Source organism: Manis pentadactyla (assembly GCF_030020395.1).
Source record: "Manis pentadactyla isolate mManPen7 chromosome 15 unlocalized genomic scaffold, mManPen7.hap1 SUPER_15_unloc_1, whole genome shotgun sequence".
Classification (NCBI taxonomy): domain Eukaryota; kingdom Metazoa; phylum Chordata; class Mammalia; order Pholidota; family Manidae; genus Manis; species Manis pentadactyla.
Window position 1 is genome coordinate 1,525,999 of NW_026644588.1, and position 14,199 is coordinate 1,540,197.

Sequence of the window (14,199 nt, forward strand, 5' to 3'; positions counted from 1 at the left end):
CCTCCGCAATACCTGTCATTTTCCATTTTGAAAACGTCATCCTGGTAGATGTGGGTTGGTATCTCACTGTGGTTTTGAGTTGAATTTCACTGATGACTAGTGATGCTGACATCTCGAGTCACTCCCGGCTGCTGTTTCCCATGACCCCCTTGCTGTCTTCCCTGACCTTGCATCAGCGGACAAACAGGGACGGGCACCTGCTACACCGAAGGGAGCTCTCTGCGTCCACCACCTCTGTGAAGCTCCCTGGGTCTCCGGAAGCTCCCTGGCCCCTCTTCCCCACTGCACATCCCACTCAGGCTTGCAGCCCACATCTTCCCGCCTCGCTCTCTTCCACCCCCCAGATGAGGTCAGGGAACCCGGCTTTCTTCCAGTGAGTGACTGCACATAGCAAAATTGATCTCCAGAAGGAAGCAGACACGTGCTATTTGAAACAGAGGGACCGGGTAGTATGACCAGAGTCTATCATTTTGGGGTCTCCCTCCCCTCTTATTCACCTGACACGATAATTTCCCGAACTCAAGAAATTCTCCTCCTGGAAGGGTCTCCCCGGCTTTAAACGCTTTTCTTTCTACCTTAAAGCAGGTTTGAGGGTTCAGCTGTACTCTGCACTTCCACGTACTCAGAGCCCGGGGCTGAACCTGAGGCTGGAATCCCTGCGTGGGCCCCAAAGGTCGTGGGATATGGGCACGGAAGCAGCCTCCGAAGTCTGCACGGGGACACCAGGGTGTCGGCTGAGAGCAGCTGTGCGAGGGCGGGGCGGGGCGCGCCCAGGGACGAGAGCGCACGTGTGGGGCGCCTGGAACGGGCTCCAGGTCGTGCAGGGGGCACAGCGCGGCGGTACCAGAACCCGAGCGGCCAGGGGGGCGCCCCTCCCCGAAGAGCCGGGTCGGGCCGTGGACGCCCCAGCGAGGCCTCACCGAGGGGTAGCAGGGCGCCCTCGGGTTCCTTTTCCATCGGACAATCGATTAAGGGATCGGACGAAAGCGCCGGGTCCCACTGCTCCCCTTTTCCCGAGGGACCCTGGATCGTTCCTGTCCTCAGCGAGCCGACTGGCTTCTGGGCAGCAGAGCCTCTGAGATCCGGGGCCGCGGGTGATGGGGGACAGCGCGGCTGAGTGCCCCGGGGAGGGAGGCGGCCAAGCTGGGCACGGAGGCCCCTGGGTTCCGGGAGCCGCGGCACCTCGACCGGGCCTCCATCGCCGCGGCGCGGGGCTGAATCCCCAGCCACGGCCCCCGAGACCGCGCTGCCCTCCCCGGCGAGTCGCCGAGCCACGCCTCTCCCCCCGCCCCCAGGGTGGTCCCCTGCCGGAACACAGGGCGCCCCGAGGTCTGGCCTGCCGGGTTGCCAGCAGGTCCCCGGCCCGTGCGGTGCAGCGACCCAGGGAGCCCCGAGGGCCAGCTCCGCGCCCACCACAACCCAGCCCGCGTCCAGCCCACCGCCCGCATCCACCCCAGGGCTCCGCGCCGCCGAAGGGTCCCCGTGTGCGAGTCAAGCTCCAGGCGTGAGCCCCGGGCCTGGAGGTTCCCGGTGCCCGCCAATTGCCGCACACCTGCCGGAATAGCCTCGGGGCATCACGGGACAGCAGGAAGCCGCCTGGACGATATAAACAGCACTGAGGCGTCCTGGACCCCTTGGGGTAGGGTGGCTACCCGCTGCATTCTCTCCCAGAGACCTGGCTTACCTTCATCCTGGGGCTCTAGGAGGCATCCTCAGCTTCTTTTCCGTCTTAGCTACTGTAGTCTACAATGAATTTAGCACTTCCTTCCTATTTACTGTTTTCTTTAAATGCTCTAAGACTTGTAGGTTTGTCTTTCTTATATCCTAACTTGTCTCATGCACTTACAGTAGTGCGTGTAACTCACCACTCATTGAATATTTATTAAATAATTGAATAAACAGATCCACATCTATTTTATTTCTTATTACTATTACATCTACCTTACAAAGTCCTTTTTAACTACACCCATAAACATCAATCAATGCTTTTATGAATTAAAAAAATCAAATTTATGGGATATAATCCTGAGTGGCCAAACTTTCAGCATAGCCATTGCTTACATAATCCTCTCTTTCTAGACTCCAGCATGTCTTGTTCAATTTTCCCTGAGATTTTTAACTTATTCTTTTATGCTTATGTTTTCCTAGAGCTCTCCAGCCACTATCTTTGAATTACTATGTTAATCATTCTTAACAGCTGTCATTGATTTTCTTTTCATACGTTTTTCTGAGATACAAACTCCCCAATACAGACATGATCTATCCCTGCAATTCAGTTGCCATGATTATCACTTCCCTTCAAACGGTTGAGATCTTTCTGTTCCAAACCTTTATCTCAGGGTTCCAATCGTCCACTTTGCACAGGCAAACACTACAGACACTGTCCTATACCAAAATGACATTTGGTTAATAGCTCTTCTTTTAAAGAGTTGTCAGATTCCTCAAAGGAATAGAATGTATCTAAGGATATGGAGTAAGAAATACTATAGAGATAAACCGTTGTTCCTCACTGAGTTGGACACAATCAGTGGCTATAACGGCAGGAACCAGGAACAGAGCTCCGCTTTTGTCTTCCTCCTTTAGAGCAGTCTACCATCCCTTTCCTATCGTTTTTGTCCTGTCCCAGTGTGGTGTCTTATTCTTTTGTTCTTTACCTAACATACTGAAATTCACAAAGCTGATTCTAACGTGTCGGGCTACACTGGAAGAGAAGAGGAAAATGATTATTAGGTTCCAGCTGAGAGTGGGCACATTTTATATCTGAATGATTCCACGGAATGACATATGCTTTTGCCTCTATAATCATTGGCAGCAACTGAAAAAATACGTTTAGACTCTGGAATCTTGCTAAATTTCAAAGTCTGAAATCACGTCTCTAAAACATTGGGTCACCAGCTGCAGACACTTCTCAGAAATCTGAGAACACGCGCCTTAGGTGGGAGCGAAGCCTTTCCCCTGCCCTTGGAGAACAGGGGCACGGCCTCCCAGCAACTCTACCAGAGCCCTTTTACCTTTCAGGTTCCGGTGAGGGGCGCCTACTTCCAGGCTTGGACAATAGAGAGTACTACATTACCCAGAGGAGCCTGCGCTGGGAGCCGTTGTGGTGAGCCAATGAAAGCTCAGGAAACGTGCAATTCCGTTGGCACGCAGAACTCCCGACGCGGATTCAGGCGACCTCCCCGGGGCGGTCGTTTCGGGTGCGTCTGGGTCTGTGCGCTGGGTGACTGAAGCTGTACCTCCGGGTCGGTGTTGAGAAGGTCCGAGAAGAGGCGCCGTCCCTACCGTAAGGAGGCGTGTGTGAGGCCCGGCGACGTCGCCCCCGGGCCTCGCGGCAGCGCCGGGATCGCGCGTGCTTCGCCTGGGTCGCTTCCTGTGCTCTGCGCCCAGCCCCGCTGCTCCCACAGAATCCGATGGCGGCGGCTGCACGGAGGGGCCCGCCTCAGGTACCTGCCTGTTCCCGGGCCTACCGCCCGCACCCACCCACCGTAGGGCTGCAAGTGCGGGGCCCTGCTCACGACCCGCCGCCCATGCCCCAGGCCCTGTACGCAGGCGGGTCCCGTGTTCTGAGCGCAGGTGTGACGGCGCGTGGGGCCGGTTACGGGAAGGGGATCTCGGGAAACCTGGTATCAGTCATGCGTCTTTAGGGGACAGAGAACTGAGAGGGAGTGGCGCCTGGAATGGCAGGCTAGCCTCTTAAGGCGGCTGGGAGCCATTGAGAGTGGTGAACAGAAAAGACCTCAGCTGACCTAGTCTTCTGAAGGTTTATCAAAAGCCGCACAGAGGAACAGACTGGAAGGGGAAATAATAAGAGGCACAGGGGTATTTAGTCCTTGTACAGTGCCACACAGCTAATAAAAGTCAGCACGGAGGACGGAGACGCGGAGATAATGCAGACATCCAAGGTGAGCCTAGCTCCGGGCGTGGGCAAGGGAATAGGGAAGCCCGGAGCCCATGGTGCGTTTCACGGTCGCCCGTCTCTCAGAACTTCCCTCTTCACACAGATTATTACCAGTAAAGCGGCACTTTCGGACCCTGCAGGGTGTTCCAGAACTTACTGGTCCTGATCCTGCTCTTGAACCCTGCAATTGTGGTGTCCTGGGACTCTTATTTTTCCAGGCCTTGGGCCTGGGGACCCTGAGCAGATCCTAATCTCAAGGTCCTCAGACAGGGTAGGGGTTTTATAGAGTGGTCCCTGTTGCTGACAGCCAGCGGAATGAGGTGTGGGGGAAGGATGCCCCAGGTACAATGCCTGTGTGCAGGTGCTTGTGGGGGAGATTGAGCCGGTTCGAAGGAACCTTCCCTTCCTTTCTCATATGAGCACAGAACCATGGGGCAGGACTCGTTACTGGGGTGGCTCCCTGAGAGCTTGGTGTGTGTTCTGCTGGTCTCGGGAATGCTTTGGAGCAGAGGAGGGAGGTGATCTGACCCAGCTCTTCCCAGGCTTCCTGTGGCTGCAGCATGGACAGCGGACAGCAGGTATGAGGAGAATGGCAGGAAGACCAGGGAGGAGGCTACTGTGGCAGTCCAGTGGGTGTGGATGCTCTGGGCCAGTTGGGGGGATTGGAAGTCGGAGAAAAGGTTGAATTCTGTATCATTCTTTTTTTTTCTGTCTTAGTAGATCTTGTATTTTCTCATTCAGAAGGTAAGAGAGACGTCAGGGATGACTAAGGTTTTTGGAAAAGTTCAATGACTGGACGGATGGAAGCTCCATCAGCTGGGACGTGGAAGCCTGTAGTATGAGTAATTTTTGCTCAGGATATTAGTGATGATTTCACTGTGTTGAGTGTGTGAGATGTTTTGAGGAACAAATTAGTAGAGTGGGTAGCTGGCCACACAGGTATGAAAAATTGGAGGATAGTATGCGGACCAGGGTGGAGCGGTGTGTCCAAGCTCAGGCCACCTAAGCAAAATTCCTGGGAAGTCCAAGATCGAAGCACTGGGAGATGTGTTTCCCGGTGAGGGGCTCTCTTCCTGTCTTACAGATGTCTGCCTCCTCACCTTAACCTCACACAGCCTCTCCTTGGTCCAGCACAGTGGAATGAGCAGAAGATGTCTTCCTTTGCTCCTAAGGGTCACACCCTTATGACCTAATCTAAACCTGAGTACCTCCCAGAGGCCCCACCTCCAAATAGCATCGTACTAGGAAGTAGGGCTTCAACGTAGGCGTTTTAGGGGGATGCATATTCAATCCACAGCACTGTGGGTCACGTTTAGTGGAATAATCCTGATGATGTTCATAGCAGACCAGGAAGTCTGAAGGTTGGGTCTCATGCTTGGCACCTGGTGGAGGTGATAGACATGACAGACAGAGGAGAGAAGGGGCACTGGGAACAGCGTGGAAGAGAGGGTGATCTGGCAGGTGGCTGAGGCTTTTGAGCATTGCGCGCTGCCAACACGGAGGTAGAGGCTTATATAGGCGTAACTGAGGCAAGATGACAGGTCAGTCATCCTGCTTATTCGTGGCTGGGGGAGGGGGTGGGGGCTCACCAGGATTTTGTTCTGTCAGGAATTTGAGTCAGGCAGGAGGGTTAGTTAAGCAGCACAAATGAGCATCTGGAGAACTGAACCTGGGCTGCAAAGCCTCTGGGACTGGCTTTAGGAATGACGATGAGGAGAGGAAGGCTGTGGTGAGAAGTCAAGTGCAGTACAAGTGGGAAAAGGTCTTGGGTGTATGAGATAGACAAGTGGTTCTGGGGGGCTGAGGTCGAAGCGAGTAAGAGAGCCACGGCAGGAAGCCTTTAGAGCAGGACCCTGGACTGCCAACGGCCAGGGGTATCATTGGCGGTGTGGGGTGCTACCAGGTCCTGTTTGACGTAGGAGGGACAGGGTAGTGCCTTTGGTGCAGGACAGGGAAGACGCAGTAACCATGAGACAGACATTCGTAGAGTGACGTCCAGGCAGGGAGATGTGAACTGGCAGCCTAAGTGCTCTGGCATTGAGGATATAAGGGTGAAGTGTGAGCCCGCCCCATTGGCTCTGTCTGAGAGGCATGACATGCGAGACTGTAGGACTGCCTGGCCAGAGGGAGTATGTCCCTGCAGGCCGGGCCCAGAGCTTCGGTGCTGCCTGCCTGCCTGCTTTTGCTGTGGTTGGACACGAGGGTGAAAGGACCTAGGAGGAGAGTGCTTATCAGTGGTGCCAGGCCGCGATCTCTCCTCTGATATGGGGAAATGAGAAGGAGGGTGAGCAGAGGGCAAATGAATGAGTGGGTGAACAGGGGGTCCTAGGAGAAAAGTTGATCATGGAGTGAACTGTCCCCATTATGGCAGGGCTCTGTGACCTTTGAGGACGTGGCCATTTACTTCTCCCAGGAGGAGTGGGGTCTCCTTGATGAGGCACAGCGGTTCCTATACCATGACGTGATGCTGGAGATCTTTGCACTTACGTCCCTGGGTAAGGCCTTCATATTCCTCCCAGTGTCCTTAACTGGTCCCTCCCCATCTCAGAGGCAGCTCTGTCCTTTCCACAGCCAGCCCATGGTCTCTGCTGACTTCCCCCACTCTCTTGGAATATGTGCTACGGGTGCCAGCACGAAGCTGTGTGCACCCCTCAAGCAGCCCTACCACCTGCAAGGTGCACAGCCAAGGATCTGGGAGTCCCAAGTCTGGCAGGCAGCCTAATGGATGTTCCCTAGCTTGCCTTCTCCCTGGCAAGGTGACTGTCCGGATCCCTGGAATCTTGTGCCCATGTTCTGCCTCCTTCCTGTTTTCTTTTTTTAAGTTGAGACTTAATTGAGACATATAACATCGTATTAGTTTCAGGTGTACAACATAGCGATTCCATATTTGTATATATTGCAAAATGCTCACCACAGTAAATCGTTAACATTCATCACTCTACGGAGATTTAAAATTTTTTTATTGGGATGAGAACTTAAAGGATTTCCTCCTGACTGCATGTGTTAGGAATTGCAAGCAATGTCGTAGTCACTGTGGGCTTTTCTTGACAGACTGCACTTTGAGATTTTACTGTAATGGGTCTTTCCTTTCTGTGCTCTGCTGATTCCAGAGTTGCTCTGGGTCTGTGCTGGCCACTCACCTGTGTTGTCATTCCCTGAGGACTTGCTTCATTCAGGTCCCATGTAGTCACACAGCTGGAGGTGCAGGGCGAGCCCTGGTGACTTCACAGGGTGGACATGCCAGGATGGTGTCAGGAGGCCTGGCCATGGTGCGTGCCAGCTGAGGGAGGGCATGACATCGTAGCTGTGTTCACATCATGTTAGGACCCTGCCATGTGTCCACCAGTGTTTTGGTGCAAGTGCCACTGGCCACATCACTTTCTTGTGCATAATTGACATTTTTGTAATTTGTCCTTTCAACTGTGACTTCCAGTCCCTGGCTGTCCCCATGCTTCCGATCTCCGTGTATCGCTTATTCTGTCTACTGTACAGTCTGCAGTTCTCCCACAGTGATCCACACACAGAGTGTTGTATGCACATATTTTCAAGTTGTCCTTGAACACCATGTACTCAGTTCTGAGTGTATTTCCCTGTGTCTGGACACAGCCATCTTTCTGCATTGTATGGCCATGTCCCTGGCTGACAAGGTCCCTGCTGAAGGCTGTTGTTAGGCAGTGAGTCAGTCATCCTGCCTTTGCTCCCTGTGTGACACCCATATTTGTGTGCCCTGTATCCCAGAAGGTCTCCCTCATTCTGTGATCTTTAGAGCCCCTCTACTGCAAAGCGGCCCTCCCTTCAGATTGCTGCCCATGAAAACATTCCCATGGATTCGTTCTTTGATTTAAATGTATGTGTATGGCACACAAATTTTTGTTGACTTCTCCCTCCCACTGGTGTTAACCTTTACCGTATTAGCATTTCTCTGCCTTCAGATTGTTGGTGTGGAGCAAAGGATGAGGTACCTTCTGAGCAGAGTGTTCCTGTAGAAGATGCCAGGACTTCCATGGCAGGTCCATTGACTGAGAAGACCCATCCTTGTGAGAAGTGTGTCCCAGTCTTGAAAGACATTTTACACCTGACTGAGCTCCAAGCAACATATCCTGGTCAGAAACCATACTTCGGTGGGACATGTAGAGGCTTACGGTTCAGTGCAAACCTTTGCCAGTACCAAAAGTGTGACAGTGGAGAGAAAATCTTCAAAGTAGATATGTACAGGGCCTCACTTGTGACAAGCTGCAGTTTCCATGTGTCAGGAAAGCCCTTCACTTGTGGGGAGGGTGCAAAGGACTTTTTAGCTCTATCAGGCCTTCTGCAGCACCAGGCCACTCCCAATGGTGAGAAGACACATGGCACCATCAAGCATAGAGAGTCCTTTAACAGTGGGAAAAGTTGTAACAAGTGGGTTGAATGCAGGGAAGAATTTAGCAACCCTCACACACTTCACCACCAGAGAATCTGCACTGGAGATGGTCTTGATGAGTGCAGCAACTGTAGAAAAGCCTTCAGCTGCAAATACAAACTTATTGAGCACCGGGAAGTTCACACTGGAGCAAGACCATATGAGTGTGCTCAATGTGGGAAATTCTTTAGCTGCAAAAGCTTCCTCACTCAACACAGGAGAGTTCACACTGGAGAAAGGCCTTATGAGTGTGGTGAATGTGGGAAATTCTTTAGGTACAAAGGCTGCCTCACTCGACACAGGACAGTTCACACTGGAGAAAAGCCTTATGAGTGTGGTGAATGTGGGAAATTCTTTAGCTGGAAAAACTCCCTCACTCAACACAAGAGAGTTCACACTGGAGAAAGGCCTTATGAGTGTGGTGAATGTGGGAACTTCTTTAGCTGCAAAAACTCCCTCACTCGACACAAGAGAGTTCACACTGGAGAAAGGCCTTATGAGTGTGGTGAATGTGGGAAATTCTTTAGCCGCAAAAGCTACCTCATTCGACACAGGACAGTTCACACTGGAGAAAGGCCTTATGAGTGTGGTGAATGTGGGAAATCTTTCAGTGAGAACTCTGCCCTTGTTCAACACCGAAGAGTTCACACTGGAGAAAGGCCTTATGAGTGTGGTGAATGTAGGAAATTCTTTCGCCACAAAAAGTCCCTCATTCAACACAGGACAGTTCACACTGGAGAAAGGCCTTATAAGTGTGGTGAATGTGGGAAATCTTTCACTGATAAGTCTCCCCTTTCTCAACACCAAAGAGTTCACACGGGAGAAAGGCCTTATGAGTGTGGTGAATGTGGGAAATTCTTTAGCTGCAAGCGCTACCTCACTCAACATGGGAGAGTTCACACTAGAGAAAGGCCTTATGAGTGTGGTGAATGTGGGAAATTCTTTAGCTGCAGAAACTCCCTCACTCAACACAAGAGAGTTCACACTGGAGAAAGGCCTTATGAGTGTGGTGAATGTGGGAAATTCTTTAGCTGCAAAAACTCCCTCACTCGACACAGGACAGTTCACACTGGAGAAAGGCCTTATGAGTGTGGTGAGTGCGGGAAATTCTTTAGCCGCAAAAGCTACCTCATTCGACACAGGACAGTTCACACTGGAGAAAGGCCTTGTAAGTGTGGTGAATGTGGGAAATCTTTCAGTGAGAACTCTGCCCTTGTTCAACACCAAAGAATTCACACTGGAGAAAGTCCTTATGAGTGCAATGAAAGTGGTAAATCCTTTAACCAGAGCTCTTCCCTCCTTCAACACAGGAGAGCTCACTTGCAGTAAATGTGGGAAATCCTTGAGCTGCAAATCTGACCTGTCAACACCAAAAATTCACACTAGAAAAGGCCTTAGATACTCAAAGAGAATTTGCTCTTTCCGTATTAAGTGTAACTGTTGGGGAAAAACCTCTGTGAGAAGCCATCTGTGTGGGATTCACATATAAAGTATAAAAGTCATATGAATACTTATATCTGACTTGATTTTTTATAGTTCATGATTCGTGGTCAAAACAGAAACAGTTTCTGTGATATGAGTGCCCATGCATTGTTCCCTATGTAAGAACTTGTTCGCTATGCTTCAGAAGATTGGAGACTGTTGAGAGTTGGATTTGATGATTGTGCATTGAGTTTCCTATACAGAATTTTATCATTGTTAACAACCATTTGATCAATAAATATGAGAGGTGCCCTCTCAGCACCACTCTTGTGCTGTTACGCCTTCAGTCCCCTTTCTGGTCCTTTCAGGTCTTCAATAACTCATCGCATCTCCTCCCTTATCTGTGGGTCAGAAGCAGGGAGGGACCAACAAGTGGCACCCAAACAGGGACTGTTGAAACTCAGAGGGGGGACAGTTGAAACTCAGAGTGGGGAAGCTCCGCTCTGGGCAACCCTTAAAGTGCACAGCGGGGAAAGCTCCGATGATCGTGGATCCCTTAAGGCTCCCAAGAAAACGCGTAGGGGCAGGATTGAGACGTCAGGGACCCTATAATGGGCCAAAATGAAACTGAAGCAGCTAAACTGGAGGATTGTTTAAAATTACTCCGTTCCCTCCTAAAAGCATCAGGAGTGAAAACTTCTAAAAAGGACTTTGCTCAACTTCATAAATATGTTAGAAAATATTGTTACTGGTTGCCACCACAGAGGACCCTTAGACAAGCTGATTGGGATAATGTATTCAGAGACTTTAAAAAGGCTCACAGAAGGGGATGTTATCCCTGTGCCTGTCTGGTGTATATGTGATCTGATCACTCGCCTTGCAGCCTTTGCAAACGCCCCCCACGTCTGAAACCAAGTCAGACACACACGAGTGTGAGAGAACTCTTGGATGATGTGGTGAAATCAAGTAAGCGATCTTCATCCCCACATCCGTCTGACTCCTCCTCGTCCTCCTCTTCCTCTTCTTCAGAGACTGACGAGAGTTCTATTCATTCCTCTTGTAAAAAATCCGTAGCCTCTGTTCCTGCTGCGTCTGCCTTAGCGGCAGGAGTACGTAAAGCCCAGTCGGAGGGTGATATAGATGCTTATCTGACACCCTTAGTATCACCAGTTATTTAACTCCTTTTGGGCCAGGTGAGGATCCTGATTTTCCACCAGGAGGGGTCAAAGCACTTTATACACCTATTCCTTACTAGACATTAAAAGACTTTAAACAGGCTGTTTCCTCTTATGGTACTAATTCTCCATATGTTGTGGGTCTCTTGGGGTTGGCAGATCAGGAAAGGATGATTCCTCACGATTGGGATTTATTGGCTCGTACTTGTCTAGACTCTTCTGAATTTTTACAATTTAAAACGGTGGTATGAGCACAGGCTTGGAGAAATCAGCTTGCCGATCCTGCAGTTCTTACAACTGCTGAACAACCAGCAGGACAAGGAGACTGGCTGCAGATAGAAAGACAAGCTGGGTACGATGACACGGCAGTAGCACAAGTACGTCTGTGTTGCCTAAAAGCCTAGGGAAAAATACAAGCAGCTGGAAAGCCTGCCTTACCATTTAGTAAAATTAAACAGGGCTCTTTAGCCTATACGGGATAAATGGCATCAGCTTATATCATTCATTATATGGATGATATTCTCATAGTCCTACCTAAACATTTATCTCTCAACACTATTCTGAGTGAAACAAACTGGATTAAAACAATGGCGATTACAAATAATCCCAGATAGAATACAAATACAATACCCAATGAATTATTTGGGGAATAAAATTCAGGAAAATTCAATAATCCCTCAAAAAATTCAAATGAGAGATCATCTTAAAACTTGAAATGATTATCAAAAGCTCTTAGGAGATATCAATTTGATCCGACCATTATTAGGAATTCCTACTTATAAATTACAACATCTTTTCAATTCCTTAAAAGGACCCCCAGATTTTAGTAGTCCTAGAGACTTAACCTCAAAAGCTGAGGAAGAACTCAAGTGGATAGAACAACACACTCAAAAGGCTCGATTATCAAAAATTGACTTATACAAACCCTTACTCTTATTAATTCACTTTACTCCCCATTCTCCCACAGGATTGCTCTGTCAATGTGATGGGTGGTTAAAATGGATGTTTTTGCAGTATCAAACTAAAACCCGCTTACAACCTTACATTGACAAAGTAGCCTCCATTATCCTGAAAGGACGACAGAGACTAAGACAGATGACTGGTCAAGACCCTCACTCCATTATTCTTCCATTATCTAAACAAAATATTATGCAAATATTTCAAGAAAATACTCATTGGCAAATTGCCCTTTCTAATTTTTTAGGAAATATTGACTCATTACCCTAAGAATAAATTATTTTCCTTTTTTCAGTACCATCAATGGATCCTTCCTCAAAAAACTCCTAACGCATTATTAAATACTGTTACCTGTTTTACAGATGGTACAAAATCTTTTAAAGCAGCCTATACAACTTGTTCTGGTTTGTCAAAAACTTTTCAAACGTCTTTCACTTGTGCCCAGCAAATTGAGTTCTTTGCTGTATTGGAAGCTCTGCGAGATTTTCCAGGTCCTCTTCACATTGTCACTGACTCCACTTCTGCTGCCTTTCCGTTCCTCTATTAGAAACCGTGACATTGGGCACCGTACAATCTATTAACACTTTATTTTCTCAGTCACAGGCATGTATCCATCAACGTCTACACCCTTTTTCATCACTCATACATGATCACATTCTAATTTACCAGGTCCTTTATCATAGTGTAATGATAAAGTAGACAAGCTTGTTTCTTTAGTTAATTACTCGGCAGCTCAACGCTATCATGACCAGACTCATGCTCCCTCCTTTAAGTTACAGAGACATTTTTCGCTCTCTGAATCTGTAGCTCAAAATAGCTTGAATTTTTGGCCAGCCTGTTCTCAAATTAATTCTCCTCACAAGATGGAACCGTTCCCAGGGGAACACGCCCTAATGCCCAACGGCAAATGGATGTTCCTATTGTTCCTGAATTTGGAACTCTAAAACATATTCATGTTTCCATTGACACTTACTCTTCTGCTTCATGGGCCACAGCTTTAACAGGCAAACGATCTCATCATGTTATTACTCATCTTTTACAAGCATTTGCAGTACTAGACGTTCCTGCCACCATAAAAACTGACAACACTCCAGTTTACCTCTCCTCTGTGCTAAAGAAATTTTTTCAGCTATATATATCTGCGTGTCAGAAGCAGGGAGGGACCGACACAGCTGCTTGAATCTTATATCTGGATACCACACACTTGAGTATCTCCATAAATTTCAATGATGTAGGGAGCATGTGTAACCAACCCAGGGTCTTTGCCAGGTTTATACTGCTAGTTTCTGTGACAAGCTGTTTTATCTCTACTACCTGGCAGGTCCACACACTATGTGTTAGTCACCGTCCTAGTGTGCTCAGCAAAGCTGACCTTTGTGCCCTCCCAATGGTTGGAGGAAGTCATGGGAATCCTGAGCTCTTGTGGGGTCTTGTCCTTTCTCTCTGACAAGTTAGGGCAGGGACCTGACCCTGTGTTACCTCTGAGAACACTGTCTGGGTTCTGCTGGCGGCTTGCAGAAAAGCACTGACTCTTAGAGCACAGTTGTCTCAGATAGTGCTTGTGATGGGGTTTTCCATCTTCCAAGTCACCAAACCAGGAACTGCCCTGTTACACATGGCACTGCTTTGTGCAATAATAATGGTCTTTGAGCACTTTTAATCCTGGAAATTCTCTAAACTGTGTAGGGTAATTTGAAAAAACAATAGGACTGCCAACCTGAACAATAAACAGCTTTCGTGGGGATCCAAATGTTGGTTGTCTCAGAAGGGACAGTATGATGGCCAAATATGGAGGGCTCCAGGTTTTACCTAGTTTGTGTCGCTACCAAGGCCTCCTATGGAAGACTGCACTGTGGTCCTAATTTTTTGCAAGAGGCCTGTGACCTCAGAGGTCACCCTGAAGAAGGGGCAGTTGTGACAACCTCCTGTGCTTCTGGAGATTGAAAAGGCAATATTTTTTATTCTTGCTGAAGTTGCTATTATCTACTTTTTGTGTACACTCAATACAAAAATGCCACAATGCAAGTGTAAATTTGGTAATTAAATGTGGTAAGAATCCTTTTCAAGGTCTTTGTGTGTGGCATGCAACTGTTCATTTAATGTTGAAAGTGTTGGGACAGATCTAGATCAACATTAACAATTAAGCATGAGAGATGTATAATTTCCTCAACTAGTATCAAAGCAAGTGAAAACTAATTTTTAAAGAGAAATTTAGATTAAGGCGTTAAATACTATCAGAAGTTGCAGGAAACTTCCACACTGTCTATGATCAATCAGCTCATACTTCTGTTGAGCCTCTGTCTCTCTGATCAACGTTCAATGGACACATGAACAAAATAGACTGGAAG

The 14,199-nt window shown here is 48.6% G+C and overlaps 1 protein-coding gene across 5 annotated transcripts; it reads left to right on the forward strand.

The window, feature by feature from the left end:
- Positions 1-3,165: 3,165 nt before the first annotated feature.
- On the forward strand, positions 3,166-10,057 carry LOC130682257 (zinc finger protein 530-like). Of its 5 annotated transcripts, XM_057496501.1 has the most exons (5): positions 3,530-3,902; positions 4,324-4,476; positions 4,619-4,642; positions 6,270-6,393; positions 7,831-10,057. In XM_057496501.1, the coding sequence occupies exons 2-5, from the start codon at positions 4,459-4,461 to the stop codon at positions 9,624-9,626; spliced, it is 1,962 nt and encodes a 653-aa protein (XP_057352484.1). In that variant the 5' UTR covers positions 3,530-3,902; positions 4,324-4,458; the 3' UTR covers positions 9,627-10,057. The 5 variants fall into 5 exon arrangements, with proteins under 5 accessions (XP_057352485.1, XP_057352484.1, XP_057352483.1 ...); XM_057496500.1 differs by having other exon boundaries at positions 3,530-4,476; XM_057496502.1 differs by lacking the exons at positions 3,530-3,902; positions 4,324-4,476; positions 4,619-4,642 and adding an exon at positions 3,166-3,443.
- The last annotated feature ends 4,142 nt before the right edge of the window (positions 10,058-14,199 follow it).